Genomic DNA, 14,464 nt, shown 5'->3' with positions numbered 1-14,464 from the left:
CATTTAATTCTAAAAATTCAAAATCTTAAATGTATGAAAGCAATTAATCTTAAAGAAATTAAGGAGTGAGTAGTTACTATTGTAATGTATGAAGTTTTTAAAAAACATTAATACTCCACAAAATATATTTGTTATAAATAATAGTTTTTCTGTTTTCTAGAACTAACCTTAAAAAAATAACTTTGCTACTCTTTCCAACTTGCATAATAAATAACAACATTTTCAGTATTTCCATCATCCTAATGAGTCACTGCAACCAAATTAACACAAATTTCTTTAATAAATATAATAAATATAATTCATGTTATCAACAGTGGACCTCTCCATCATAGGAACACAAATATAATAGAGACATTGTTTTTTTTTGTTTAACAAATATTAAGTTTTACTTACTATATATATCTCAACATTAATCATTAAGATTCCTTTATAGTGTTTTTGTAAAAAAAATTCTTACTTAACTATTGCCAATAAACAATAGAAAAATTTGATATTCTAAAACAAAAAACTTTACTTTACATAACTTAATTATACATTCAAATTTTTTTGTAGTCCAATTTGTTAAATGTATTATTTCCTACATTTTGGTATTGCACATATCTAATATTTGCTATAAGTACTTTGTTAAGAAGTTATAAGATAATTTTTACTCTAACTGATATGAAATACAAATAATCAATTTGAGAAAAAAAAATCTAAACAAATCTCAATATATTAAGCTCCATAGTATATTTTCTATATTATTAAACTCACACAACGCGTGGGACTCATTCTAGTTTAGAAGAAAATAAACTGCTAAAATGATTACAAATAATAAGTAACCAATATGTTTAAATAACTTTGTGTCCCTTAATAAAGAAAACATCAAGTTCCCTCAACTCATCAAAAGTTCTAAACCATCAAATCAAATTAGAGACACATAAAAGAAACCATGTAAGTATATATACACATAAGATGAAGTATATATACACATAAGATGGAAACAAAAATCACATAGATCATACTATCATAGTATTTCTAAGGTGACAGCCTCAAATGTAACTTGCTGAACCGAACATACTTGAGAAAATTTTCAGATTATTCGAGTTAATCAACCAAACACACAACAAAGATTTTTCCCAAAATCAACATTAGAGTTTTCCTCCGATTCTATACATAATATTCATGATAAAAAAAAACTTTGTAACGAATTTATAAATTTCTTGTATCTAATTTCTGACACATAAAAACAAATAATAGAATTAAGGGATATATGCGTTTTGCTTAAAAGCAACAGCAGCGGTAGAGCCATTTTTCTTTATATGATTTGCTCAAAAATATTTTTTATCTCATACGCAACCTTGTAGTTAGAAAAAATTACAAATTTACAATCCAATTGATAATTCTGTAGAAATTTACTGAAAGATTTATTTTTCTATCTTTTTTGGAGAATTTTGAATTGCTATCATCCAACATAACTCTTTCATAAAATTGAGAAGTAACTTGATTAAAAATTTTCTTCAAGCGTTATATAAAAATAAAACTGTTTAAAAGTTGGAGAGCTTTTAAATGACTAAAGTTATATTATGCTTCACATGTGTACATATGGAATAGAGGGAAAAAAAATTATTATTGGATGAATATGTTGAGTTGTATTAATTCTTATATTTTGATTGGTTACCATGATGGGTCAGCTGTAGATTTCTCCAAAATACTGAGGTATCATCACCTATTCTAGTTTTATTGTATTGATTTTGTCTTGCGGGTTCAGGTTTTCCGATCGGTTCCATTCGATTCTGATTATGTTGATACCTAAGTTATTATATTTCGGTTCAGTTTATTTCCGGTTGTTAAGTTATGGATATAGAATTATATTTCAGATATTTTCGGATATCCATAATTTTTTTGTCTGGTTTGGTTCGGTTTACGATTCTGGTTCTCTTGGTTCTCATGATGAAGATCCGTATAACAACCAAAACAATTTCGGTTCGGTACGGTTTGCTTCTGTCCTTTCGGTTCGATATGTTTTCCGAGGCCTACTTGAGAAATGAGAAAAGAAAAAAGAAAAAGAAAGAAAAAAGATATAATAGGCCATTAGGCCTTACAGAGGCCCAGTATCTCATGACTCCTTCTTTTTCGCCTCATCCCCAAAGGTTCATCAGAAAAGATAAAACAAAAGTTGAAAGAGGAAACCAGAGGAAGGAGACGACCACCACCACCACAACGCATCTCAACTCAGCTCTTCTTTAATCCATGGCAGTACGATCTCTCTCCATCCCTCTCTTTTTTTCCCATTTTCTTAATCTGTGATGAATCCTGAGATTTCTTGTTTCTGGCCTCACATCTTTTGATCTTGATGTTCTTGTTTTTTTTTTCTTTGTGAAATTGTTAAAAGTTTGATACTTTTTTATTCTGATTGTTCGAATGGATTTTCTATTTGATTTACCTTTATTCTTTTGGATTTATCCGTCTTGTGTGTCTTTGACTCTTCGATTCTATAATAATGCTTTTTGCTTGTTGGAAATGGAGTTTCCTTGTCTTGATCTGACGAAAGTGTATGGATATGTAGTTACTGTTTTTAAAAACTATTGTTTTGTTATCTCTTGTGCAGTTTCAAGATTTTGATGTTGAGAAAGTATTGGTTTTTTTGTTATCTGTCATATTGCCTCTGGTCTCATGACTGGATATTCTAAATTAGTGAATAGAGAAAGTCTTAGTAAGATCTTTGCAACCAAATCTTGAACAGTGCGTAGGGCTAATGAGATGAATTACATTGTTGTCTGTGCATATCATCTTCTAGATTCAATGCTTTACTGAAACTTGTACCTGGATCTGTGTGTTTACGAGTTCTTTGTGTTGGGCATCGATTCCTCGATACTGTTTACATTTTAAGTAGAAAAATTTATCATATGAGACAACCTCTAGTGTTTTGGCTTGGAATAATCAATATAAGTTGTAATGAAGACTTGTTTTACATGGATGTTTTAGTGTTGTTGGCTTTTAGAACTGATCGTCTTGGATTGTGTGTAGGACAAGGGCCGCCCGTTGCCAAAGTTTGGCGAATGGGATGTAAATGACCCTTCATCAGCTGAGGGATTCACTGTTATCTTCAACAAAGCTAGAAACGAGAAAAAGGGAGGTGGAAAAACTGACTCACCAGGGAGAGATGAACCTGGATATAATAAAAATGGGGAGGTTCTTGAGAAACCCACCGTAAGCCATCGCATCTCTTTCTTCTTCTTCTTCTCGTAGTCATCTTGTTTTTGTATGGATGTATTATTAATTGATGCTGTTGTTATTGCATAATTTGCAGAAAAAATGGTTTTGCTGTATAAAATCAACTGGCGCAGAATAAGTGGAGAAGTGTTTGCCTTGGAAGGTCGTTTTATCTTATATCTAAAAATCATACTGCATCAGGAAGACTGGAGCTTGTCTGAGAAGCCATGACAGTCACTTTTGGATTCTGGTCGGAAATGTTTCGAGTGGTGTATTTAGTGACTCCGGTTGTTGTGCAAGGATGAATGTATTTAGATAACAAAATTGTCATTTCTGTGTACTGGTTGTATTCTTCACTTATGAGTTATGACAACATAATATTTGCTATTTCTCTGTTGGTTTTGGGGTTCCATGGAATGGGAAGCTTGCTTAGATCGATTTTGATTCAACTTATTCTATGAGAATTGAAAATGCCTGACACATTAGAATCATCAAGCCTTTATTCTAGTCTTTCATCTCAATCCTCACAGAACAAGATACAAACAAATGTACTAGGAAACATATTTGGAGACGAGCAATATGGCGATACGGTTTCTAAGTATGAGAAATGTTCCTGCCAAAAAGTCCAGCTATTCCTTTCTCAGGGTCGCTCTGCTTCACAATGGACTCGCCAACCAAGACCTGAAAAATTAGCATAAGCTCATAATTCAGCATTTTAGTGAATTGTTCATATGATTAATGCTTCTAGAGGTTTCCAAGCAGCCAAATGTTTTAATATATAACTGTGAAAGCTTACCGCTCTAACTCCGGCGGCTTGTACATAGGCAATGTCATCAGGTGTAAACAAACCGGATTCGCCAACCACCTTAACATACAGAAGAGGAGTCATGATTATTTTCCAGCAATTGACAGACACCAATTCAAGAATGAAAAGTGGAAGTACTTACAATCATGTCTTTCTCGCGAATTTGTCTACCATGTTCTCCTTCAAGAAGATTCTTAGTATTACTGATGTCTACTTTAAACGTTTCTGAAACACCAAAACTTTCATTTTCTGAGTGAACTCGTTCTAAAACAAAGGATATCAGAACTAGCAATATGTACAAAAGCATTACCAAGACTTCGGTTATTGATGCCAACGAGCTCGATCCCTTCTATTCCAAGAACACGACCCATCTCTCTCTCATCATGTACCTGATATAAGGACAAGCTTATTAAGAGCAGAACAAAAATAATACTAACTTTTAACGCATATAAATATGCCACCCAATCAACAATTAACAAAGCAGGGAAAGATACCTCAACAAGGGCAGCCAAACCGAGCTTCTTGCAAATCTTAAGCAAGTAGGTTATTTCTAGGTCAGTCAATACGGCAGCAATAAGCAATACTGCATCAGCACCTTTAGTCCGAGCATAATAGATCTGCCATGGATCTACAACAAACTCTTTGCATAAAAGTGGACACTGCAATAATTGAAAATCATGGTTTACATAGTGTTTTGATTATCAAGCACCAAAGACAACAGACTTTGCTAAAAAAGTACCTCCACACCAGCGTTCCTTATTGCTTCCAAGTTTTCAAAGCCTCCCTGTTGAACAACATCAAGATAAGAACTACAAATGTTAAAAACTTGTTGCAAGTATGAATACGATATCTGCAACTGAATACACATGTAAACCTGAAAATACTTCTGGTCTGTCAAAACGCTGAGACATGCTGCTCCACCTTTTTCATAAGCTTGAGCAATCTCAACCTGTAAGACCATAAGCATTAGCAACACAACCGGAGGAATCATGATGATCTAGCAGGTCTAGATCATATTGGGAACCGTTCATAAAAAAAATGTTGATCTACAAATGACAAAGACTACAAATCTCAATGCTCCAATCCTTTTATACATTGAAAAGAATCAACCTTTACTCGCTTAATCAGGATTCAATAACTCAATTCGAGAACAAGATCTAATGTCATTACAGTAATAAACAGAAACCAGCATCGCATACCGGGTCAAAATTCTCCTTTAAGACCCCTCTACTTGGAGAAGCCTTCTTAACCTCAGCTATCAAGCCAGGCAACCCAGTTCTTTCCTGAGCCATCCTAAGCGCCCCAACAAAATCCCTAGTTGGAGGAGCATTCTCTACAGCTTTCTTCAGCTCATCAAGTGGGTTTAGCTCCTTCATCTGAAAAATGAAGAGACAACAATCACATTAAGAACCATGTAATCTCCTCTTTGAAAATAGAAAAGTCTTGTTAATCAAAAGTCTATACCCGTGAAACTTCGACGTCTTTGTACCATGTAATCTCCTCCAAGATATTACGAGGCGAATCAGCATCGTTGCTATGCAATCTCAACTCAAATGGTCCAGAGTATCCCAAAGGAGCCTTGCTTGGTGGCTTTCTCCTTATCCTAATACCTTGGCTAACTGCTAATTCATCCTGATACATCTCTACTTCCCATTCCTTGATTCTAAGAGCATTTCCTTTGTCTTCTACTGAAGAAGAAGACACAACTAAGCTTTCCTTCAAATCCGACTACAACAAAAAAAGGCAAAAACTTTCAGCAACAGATTGATAGAATTAGAAAAACCCAATTTTTGTTTCAGCTAAGGGTTTTCAATCTAGACCGTAAACAACATAAAATGCGACAAATCACACAGAATCAAACGAAAGACTCAAACTTTATTCCAGCTAAGGGTTCAATCATACAGAATTAAACGAAAGCTCAAACTTTATTTAAGGGTGTTCATCAAATCATAGACAGAAGAAATCAAGAAAGCCGAACCTGTTGAGCCCGGATCGAGAACTCCGACGACGGAGCCGTAAATCTGATCCTTTTGTCCATGGCGAAACCTGAAAGTGAACGTCTGATTGAGACAGAAACGTTACTATACCGATACAGAGAAGGTGAAGCAACTCTAAGTGGAAGTCTCTGTACCGGCACTAGTCCCTCCATTGCCGAGAATGAAAAAAAAGTTTGGAACTTTGAAGGAGAGAAACCAAAAAAAAAAAAACAGACACCAGAAAGAGAATTCAAATGGTTTATGTAATTTATGGTCAAACTTAAAAAGTTTTTATAGAAAAAATCAAGAATTTTGATTATGAATGTTATTGGTAGTTGGTGTGATTAACACGTGGGGTTAATAAGAACACCAGCGTAAGACGGCTGAGGTTTTTTCTTGCAATGGTTGGTGAAAACAAAGTTAAGCAGAGACTGGTCTAGTCGTGTGGCTTTGTTTTTGTTTTACCACTGACTTTTCTATTATACTATTTAGGTTGGGGAGTCCTCTCTTCCCATTTCAAAAGAGAGCTGATTCACCTGTTGATAGGATCCTTAGGTTATTTCACGGTCGAGAAATGAAGATAATTTGGGTGAGGAAGAGCTCAATGAAACGAAGGCTTGTCTTTTGAGTTTGAGCTAACCATTTAAGATATATAAGATTAAGTTCTACAAAAAAAAAGCTTCCAAAAGACCATGATTGTATCTTTACCAAAGAGAAACTGAAACCAAAAGGGGATAAAGGATAGGAGATTGGAGAGCTCACCACCACTTGTTGGACTTCTTGTTGATCTCTTCTGCTTGTTTCTACTAGACTTCTTCCATTTCAGTTTGCTTGAGCAAGAGCTCATTGATCTCTTTCTTCAAGGCTTCTTCCATTTCATCTTGCTTGAATGTAAAGGGGATGGAAAAACTTTCACTTGGCAATAAGATTATACATTTCACTTCGCAAGTTACGATTAATCTTTATTTCAGCTTGGAACTAGAACGGTGGTAAGCACCCCCGCTCAGAATTCACTCCGGAACTAAAGTTAGAATTCAGTTCTCACATTTGGCGCTAGAAAGAGAGGGAAAATATCACCTATACTCTTGCTAGTTCCGACTACACCTCCGGGTCCACGTTGTACAAACGTCGCTATGGCTACTGATTCTTCCAACTAGGTAACTCTAGAAACAATCCAGAAACTTTTGCAGGATTTGTGAGAGAAATCCGACCATCAGCAAGCAGCCTTCGCTGCTCTGTCCGAGCGTTTCGACAATTTGGAAGGGCAGGTCTCTACCCACTTTCGACAGTCACTAGCTCGGTAGCCGATCTTTCAGCCTCTCACCGCGCGTATGCCGATCGGGTCGATCTCTTGTCCTCCGATCAAAACCCGCGACGACGTGCTTTAGATTTCGCTGGCGTCATTCCACCTTTCACCTTGCAGCCGGCAGCAGTAACTGCGACTCCGGGGAACACTTTCCCACCTCAGATAAATACTCAGGCAGCACCACCGTTGGTTGGGGATAGCCACACTCCAGTTCAGCTCGATGTCGCTGGATCCTCTGAAGTTCTAGTTCGTTTTCCTCCCCCTGTGGGCGGAAATATCCTTACTCCGGGTTATGCTTCCAACCCTAAGCTCCACCGTATGCAGAGCGAGATCCGAGATATGCGGTCTATGATGCACAGTGCGACTACCTCGGCACCAGATATTTCCTGGGTAATTGAAGAGTCAAAGCGAACTCCTTTCTCAGATTAGATAGCCCGAGTTCGCATCAAGGATACCGGAAAAACAAAATTCGTGAGCTACGAAGGAAAAGGAGATCCGACAACTCATCTCAAGACCTTCTTGCTAACTACCAGCCGCGTGGACCTCGAGCCTCACGAAGCGGACGCTGGATACTGTAAGTTGTTTGCAGAAACATTTTGTGGACCAGCCCTGCTCTGGTTCGCATATTTGGCAGCTGGCTCCATTAACAAATTCACAGAGCTATCAACTTCTTTCATCAAGCAATATTCTAGTTTGATCGAAATGGCAGTAACAGACGCTAAACTTTGGAATCTAAACCAAGTTGCTGGGGAGTCACTCCGGTCATACATCACTAAGTTCAAGGAAATTCAAGTCCAGATTCTGGGGATTTCGGATTCAACTGCCTTGGCTGCACTGAAAAATGATCTCTGGCACGAGTCCCGTTTTAGCGAAGAACTAACTGTGAACCAGTTCGCTACCATCCAGGATGCACTCCATCGAGCTTCGAACTGGATAGTTGCGGAAGAAGAAAAGGCAGCAGCAATTCAAAAGCATAAAGTCGTTACCAAACCCAGATTTGAAGCTCCTGCTAAAAAGACTCCGCCTTCAACCCCGAAGCCTGGATCTGGCACGTTTGCCGTGAACCAATCTCCACAGAAAGGCTCCCCAAAGAGTTCACTGTCAAAACTGCCGTTTTCACCATGCTCCAAGAGCGGAGTACTCTCAAGTAACAAATGGGTTCGGGACGAGAACGCGTACTGCGAGCTTCACAAAGCAAATGGGCATTCGACTCGGGATTGCAAAAAACTGATGCACCTTCTCGCAGAAAAATTTGTGTCTATCGAAATGCCAAACGTGACTATCGATGAGCTCGATCAAAAAACAATCTCCAAAGCCGATGAGGATGCTCCACCGCTGAAGAAACCAAAGCAGACCGACGGTGATGCAGCTCCCTAGAAAAGAATAGATATTATAATGGGAGGTTCACACCTCTTCCGAAACTCCATCACGGCAATAAAAGACCATCAGCGGAAGCTCACGAGCCCGCAGCCTAAACGAATTAAAATGTACTACGAGTGATTTGCCCAAAGTCACCTTCTCAGAGAAAGAAACCGAGGAACTGAACACTCCGCATGATGACGCACTTGTCATATCGCTAGATGTTGCAAATCACGAGGTGTGCTGGATCCTGATAGACACTGGGAGTCCGGTGGATTTAATATTCTTAGAAACGCTTACTAGAATGGGCATCGGAAGAGAGCACATTGTGGGACCACCTTCTCCCTTGGTCTCATTTAAAAGTGAGACATCGATGTCATTAGGGACAATAACACTGCCTGTCTCCACTCAAGGAGTAATGAAAATGGTGGAGTTCAGGGTCTTTGATCGACCTGCGGCCAACAATGCTATAATGGGAACACCTTGGTTCTTCCAGATGAAGGCTGTAGCTTCAACGTACCATCAGTGCGTCAAGTTCCCAACCCCGGAAGGAGTTCGGGAAATTTTAGGAAGCCAAAGGACGGCGAGAAGTTGCTATCTCGCGAGTCACAAGCTTTTGGTTCAATAGCAACCACAGCTCGAGGTCACAAAGAATCCATTTCGGAAGAAGCTCAAAGGTGACCTCACTGAGTCTATTTTTATTAATGATAAGTTTCCAGACCAGGAAATCAAGATCGGAGCTGGATTAGGAAGCGAGCTCCGAACCAAGTTGATCTCCTTTTTGAAGGAGAATATGTCCACCTTCGCGTGGTCCGTTGACAAAATGCCCGGTAAAGCAGAAGCGAAGGAAACTCGGCTCCGAAAAAGCTGAAATCATCAACAAAGAAGTAGATCGCTTACTGAATGCAGGTCAGATCCGCGAAGTAAAATACCCCGAATGGCTTGCAAACACGGTGGTTGTAAAGAAGAAAAATGGAAAGTCACGAGTTTGCGTTGACTTCACCGATCTGAACAAGGCATGCCCAAAGGACAGTTTTCCACTTCCGCACATCGACAGGCTACTCGAGTCCACCTCGGGACACGAACTGATGTCTTTCATGGATGCTTTCTCTGGTTACAATCAAATCCTAATGAACCCGAAGGACCAGGAAAAGACCGCATTCATAACAGACCGCGGGACTTACTGTTACAAAGTGATGCCATTCGGATTGAAAAACGCCGGAGCAACCTACCAGCGTCTTGCGAACCGCATGTTCGAGCATCAGCTCGGAAAGACCATGGAGGTCTATATTGACGACATGCTGGTGAAATCAATGGAAACCAGCTCGCACCTTACGGATTTGAAAGTATGTTTCGACATTCTAAACCAGTTCGGAATGAAGCTTAACCCTACAAAATGCACTTTCGTAGTCCCGTCTGGAGAATTCTTAGGTTACATTGTCACCGAACGAGGGATCGAAGCGAACCCGAGGTAGATCAATGCCTTCTTATCCATGAGTTCTCCAGGGACGTTACGAGAAGTGCAGCGTCTTAACGGACGGATCGCAGCTCTCAATCGTTTGATCTTCAGATCAACGGACAAGTGCCTCCCATTCTATCAACTACTGAAAAAGGGAAGGAAAAACTTCGCGTGGGATGCGAAGTGCGAGGAAGCATTCACTCAGCTGAAAGCATACCTATCTCAGCCTCCGGTCCTTGCTAAGCCAGAATTAGGAGAACCGCTCTTTCTCTATGTAGCTGTCTCGGATAGCGCAGTAAGTGGAGTTTTGGTTCGCGAAGAAAGGGGGGAACAGAGGCCAATTTTCTATGTTAGTAAGTCATTTACAGGGGCAGAATCTAGGTATCCCATGATGGAGAAGTTGGCTCTAGCAGTAGTTACTTCGACAAGAAAACTACGGCCCTACTTCCAGTCTCACTAGATTGTAATCCTGACAAGACAACCACTTCGGACAGTACTACACAGTCCGAGTCAATCCGGCAGATTAGCTAAGTGGTCAGTCAAGCTTAGTGAATACGACATCGAGTTCCGGACCCGAACTTGTGCTAAAGCGCAAGTTCTAGCAGATTTCCTCATAGAACTTCCACTCGCCAGTTCGATGGAAAGCAATATCGAGGTTCCATGGACCTTACATGTGGACGGTACGTCCTCAAGGACAGGTGCAAGAATTAGGGTTCAGCTCGTTTCCCCCACCGGTGAAGTAATCGAGCAATCATTTTGCCTGGCATTCAGTGCGTCGAATAATGAAGCCGAATATGAGTCTTTTCTAGCTGGACTACGTCTCGTAGTGGGAATTGGCGTACGAAAGCTCCGGGCTTTTTGTGATTCGCAGTTGGTCACTAACCAGTTCCTGGGAAAATATGAGACTAAAGATGGGCGCATGGAAGCCTACGTAGCAGCAGCTTGGGAGTTAGCAGATAAGTTTGATGATTTCGAAATCACTAAGATTCCACGAAGTGAAAACTCCACCGCAGACGCTTTAGCGGTGTTAGCTTCGACTTCGGACCACGCAACTACCAGAATTATCCCAGTAGAGGTCATCGAATTTCCAAGTATACGTTTAGAAAGTTCACATGTGCTAACTCAGACAATGAAGAAAAGAGCAGCTAAAGAGGTAGCCTGGGAGGCAACTTCTGACCTCCAACCACGGGTAGACTCGGCTCCCATCGAACCAACTCCGGAAATTGTTGACACGTCTACCATCGAACAAGATTTTATCCAAGCTTCGGAGATATCCAGTCCACAAACCATCGACCAGACTGTTCTCCCGCACCAACCTCCCAGCAATACAAACACCAACAATTGGGGGGCAAGAGACTAGCGGAGCCCAATTTGGGCTTACTTGGAAAAGGGGGAACTCCCAGCTGACAAGTGGGCAGCTGGGAAACTCAAAATTGTCATTGCACGGTATTGCATTTACAACGGAGCGCTCCTACGCCGAAGCATAGCTGGTCCATATCTCATGTGTCGCTGGAGAAGAGCCCGCGACATTAATGCGAGCTGTCCATAATGGCCCCAACGGAAATCACTCTAGAGGTCGTACCTTGGCCTTCAAATTCAAAAGACAAGGGTATTTTTTGGCCTACTATGGTCGCCGATTGCAAAGAATATTCCCGAACCTGTGAAAAATGTCAAAAGCACACTCTGTCAATCCATCAACCTACTGAGCTCTTGTCCTCTGTGTCCGCACCTTATCCTTTCATGAGATGGTCCATGGATATCATTGGTCCCTTACATCGGGGTCCGGGAGGAGTTCAGTATGTGCTGGCTCTTATTGATTATTTCTCCAAATGGGTGGAAGCCATTACAAGAAAACAGCCAAATAGCGACTGCACTATTAGTCACTATTTAGTCGCTAAATGGTGTATTACGACTAAATAGCGACTAAAATCAGTAGTCGTTAATCGAGAGTCGCTAAAATTAATAATCGTAAAATTAGTCGCCAAATAGCGACTACATTACGACTAATACTCATAGTCGTAAAATAGTCATAAAATAGTCACTAAATTTAACGACTAATTAACAACTAATTTATGATTAATAATCATGAATAGAAGTAGGTGTATATTAGGGACTTTTTAGCGACTAACCTAGAAAAAAAAATTAAAAAAAAAAAACAAATTTATTTTATTATATAAATCAAGAAAAAAAAAAAAAATTATTTTATTTTTATTTCTTAAATTCATTACAAAAAACAAAATACCAAAAATCTCTTTAAAAATAATAAAAATCTCTTTTCACTCTCGAAACAAAATTAGGTTTAGCCGCCTCTATTAAAACACCCCCATCGTGTTCTCCGATCTGGCCACGCCGACAGCCAAACTTCATGGTCGGAGTCGTGAGAGGTCCGTCTATGGTTCTTCTCTGTTGTTACTATCTTCATTTAGCTTGGGCTTGGTCTTTTGGCGTAGAAGAAAACGGAGAAGTGGTGACTTTCACGACGGCGTCTCTCCGCTGAGTAGTGGTGGTGGTCTTGTCGATAATAGTCCTCGTCGTTAACACTAATATTTCAGATCTGCAACAAAACCCATATAATTATCAGATTTCCATGGAAAAACTTTCACTTGGCAATAAGATTATACATTTCACTTCGCAAGTACGATTAATCTTTATTTCAGCTCGGAACTAGAACGGTCGTAAGCACCCCCGCTCAAAATTCACTCCGGAACTAAAGTTAGACTTCAGTTCTCACAAGGGAGTACTATATAGAGAGACTATTAGGAACATAATGCACTTTTTTGAGACAATTATGGTGCACTTTTTTCAGTATTTTGTTCAACATATTTTTCTGAACTAAATGTAAGGTAATTAATGTCTACATTTGATGGCCAAATATTGGTACTCTTTACAACAAAATTTCCATTAGTAATCAAACTTTTGTATCCACTAAAATCAAGATAATGACATAGATGGTTTTCAGTATATCATTATCAAGGAGATCAATTTTTAAAATAATAAGCTGAAGGAGCAACGGAAAAAAAATAAAGAAAAATAAATAATATGTGAAGATTAAAGATCGCCAAAAAACGGAAAAAAAATTTATTCAGAATTATAATTATATCTTAAGATCTTTCAATGATTGTTCACTAAAGCTCGCATGTTTAGATATATGACTTTTCTCTAATAGATTTTTAGGATATTATATTATTATTATTTTAAATTTATCTTTTTTGGTTTAAATCCGGTTTTATTGATTGCTCAATCTGTTTTCTTTAAAAAATTACGCAATATGCTGTTCTATGGGAACATTGGTTTTCTAGCATTAGATGAGGGATTGAAGAAGGTTTATCAAGACTCTATTTGCATGATGTTTTTGAAGATTTTGGTCGTTAGGGAATTTTTTTTGTTGTTATAATATTTTCCAACTATTAGCTAATTAATTAAATATGTAGCACATATATATATATATATATATATATATATATTTGTGCATTTTGATTTTATGTTTGGTTGATTTTAATTTTGTAATTAAATTATTTTTAGTGTTTTTTATTTAAATTTTGAGATCAATTCTCTAAGGATATTATGTGTTATCCGATGGTATTGGAATATTTTAATTGAGAATGTTGAACTTGTGGCTACAGAATGGAGGTTTATTGGGCTTTCTCTGTCTGCTATTCAAATTATTGATGGTGGTATAATGGAATGGTAACAATTCATAAAAAGTAATAAAATATCCTCTCTTTAAAGAAGAGTATGAAAAAATTTTGAATCGAAATACACAAAGCTTGCTATTTTGGCGTAGAAAAAATATAAACTTTTTTACGTAACAAGACAACTAATTACATTTTTGACAAGATATTTCAGAAGAGTGAACTGTTCATGTTACATTTTTGATAAATAATCCTCAAATAACTAATATTTTATAGTTATAAACCTGATAGTAAACCGTTTTTCTCGATATGGTGAAGTATTTCAACATTTAGGTTACTGAATTTGGTACGAAATCAATTGTTTTAATTCCTCTAGGGAGATCATTGGTAAAAGTTGATTAGATGAGAGTGGAACACTTGAATATTGTCAACTTTTCATCTATACGCAGATTCCATAATGTTAGAAAACTGCAATATCAATTTGTCAATTTGTTCATGCGAGACTAAAGGCCCTAATTTTTTTTTCTTAGACACTATAATCGAGGCGCCTCCTTCACCACCTCTCTCTAACGACGGTAGAGCTCCGGCTCGCCGGCGTCGGGATCTCTCAATCTCTCCGTTCTTTTACTACTTCTTCTACCCCTTTAGCTTCACCATGCATTCTTTTTTCCCCTTTTGTTGTCTTCTTTTGTGTCCCGACCAACCCTCTATAACTACCATAGATCTAGATGA

The 14,464-nt window shown here is 38.4% G+C and overlaps 2 protein-coding genes across 3 annotated transcripts; one reads left to right on the top strand and one right to left on the bottom strand.

The window, feature by feature from the left end:
- Positions 1-2,036: 2,036 nt before the first annotated feature.
- LOC104747124 (protein NOI4) lies at positions 2,037-3,582 on the top strand. The gene is made up of 3 exons (XM_010468694.3): positions 2,037-2,238; positions 3,010-3,192; positions 3,293-3,582. The coding sequence occupies exons 1-3, from the start codon at positions 2,233-2,235 to the stop codon at positions 3,332-3,334; spliced, it is 231 nt and encodes a 76-aa protein (XP_010466996.1). The 5' UTR covers positions 2,037-2,232; the 3' UTR covers positions 3,335-3,582.
- A 51-nt stretch (positions 3,583-3,633) lies between these two features.
- LOC104747123 (indole-3-glycerol phosphate synthase, chloroplastic) lies at positions 3,634-6,906 on the bottom strand. 2 transcript variants are annotated; one of them, XM_087486702.1, is made up of 11 exons: positions 6,739-6,906; positions 5,979-6,512; positions 5,465-5,728; positions 5,200-5,376; positions 4,875-4,949; positions 4,740-4,784; positions 4,495-4,659; positions 4,311-4,389; positions 4,143-4,225; positions 3,992-4,060; positions 3,634-3,876 (listed from the first exon to the last, which is right to left on the bottom strand). In XM_087486702.1, exons 2-11 carry the CDS (start codon positions 6,147-6,149, stop codon positions 3,790-3,792), a joined length of 1,215 nt encoding a protein of 404 aa, XP_087342828.1. In that variant the 5' UTR covers positions 6,150-6,512; positions 6,739-6,906; the 3' UTR covers positions 3,634-3,789. The 2 variants fall into 2 exon arrangements, with proteins under 2 accessions (XP_087342828.1, XP_010466995.1); XM_010468693.3 differs by lacking the exon at positions 6,739-6,906 and having other exon boundaries at positions 5,979-6,595.
- Positions 6,907-14,464: the final 7,558 nt, after the last annotated feature.

Source organism: Camelina sativa, chromosome 15, assembly GCF_030686135.1.
Source record: "Camelina sativa cultivar CO46 ecotype springtype chromosome 15, ASM3068613v1".
Classification (NCBI taxonomy): domain Eukaryota; kingdom Viridiplantae; phylum Streptophyta; class Magnoliopsida; order Brassicales; family Brassicaceae; genus Camelina; species Camelina sativa.
Note: the sequence above shows the minus strand (reverse complement) of the source record. Positions and strands in the feature narration are given on the sequence as shown.

Excerpts from the sequence above, each read along its gene's own strand:
- LOC104747124 (XM_010468694.3), top strand. Across the intron at positions 3,193-3,292 it reads AGGTTCTTGAGAAACCCACC|AAAAAATGGTTTTGCTGTAT; the intron begins GTAAGCCATCGC and ends CATAATTTGCAG.
- LOC104747123 (XM_087486702.1), bottom strand. The coding sequence starts at position 6,149 with ATGGAGGGACTAGTGCCGGTACAGAGACTTCCACTTAGAGTTGCTTCA. Across the intron at positions 4,061-4,142 it reads TTCGCGAGAAAGACATGATT|GTGGTTGGCGAATCCGGTTT; the intron begins GTAAGTACTTCC and ends CTGTATGTTAAG. Across the intron at positions 3,877-3,991 it reads AAGCCGCCGGAGTTAGAGCG|GTCTTGGTTGGCGAGTCCAT; the intron begins GTAAGCTTTCAC and ends CTAATTTTTCAG.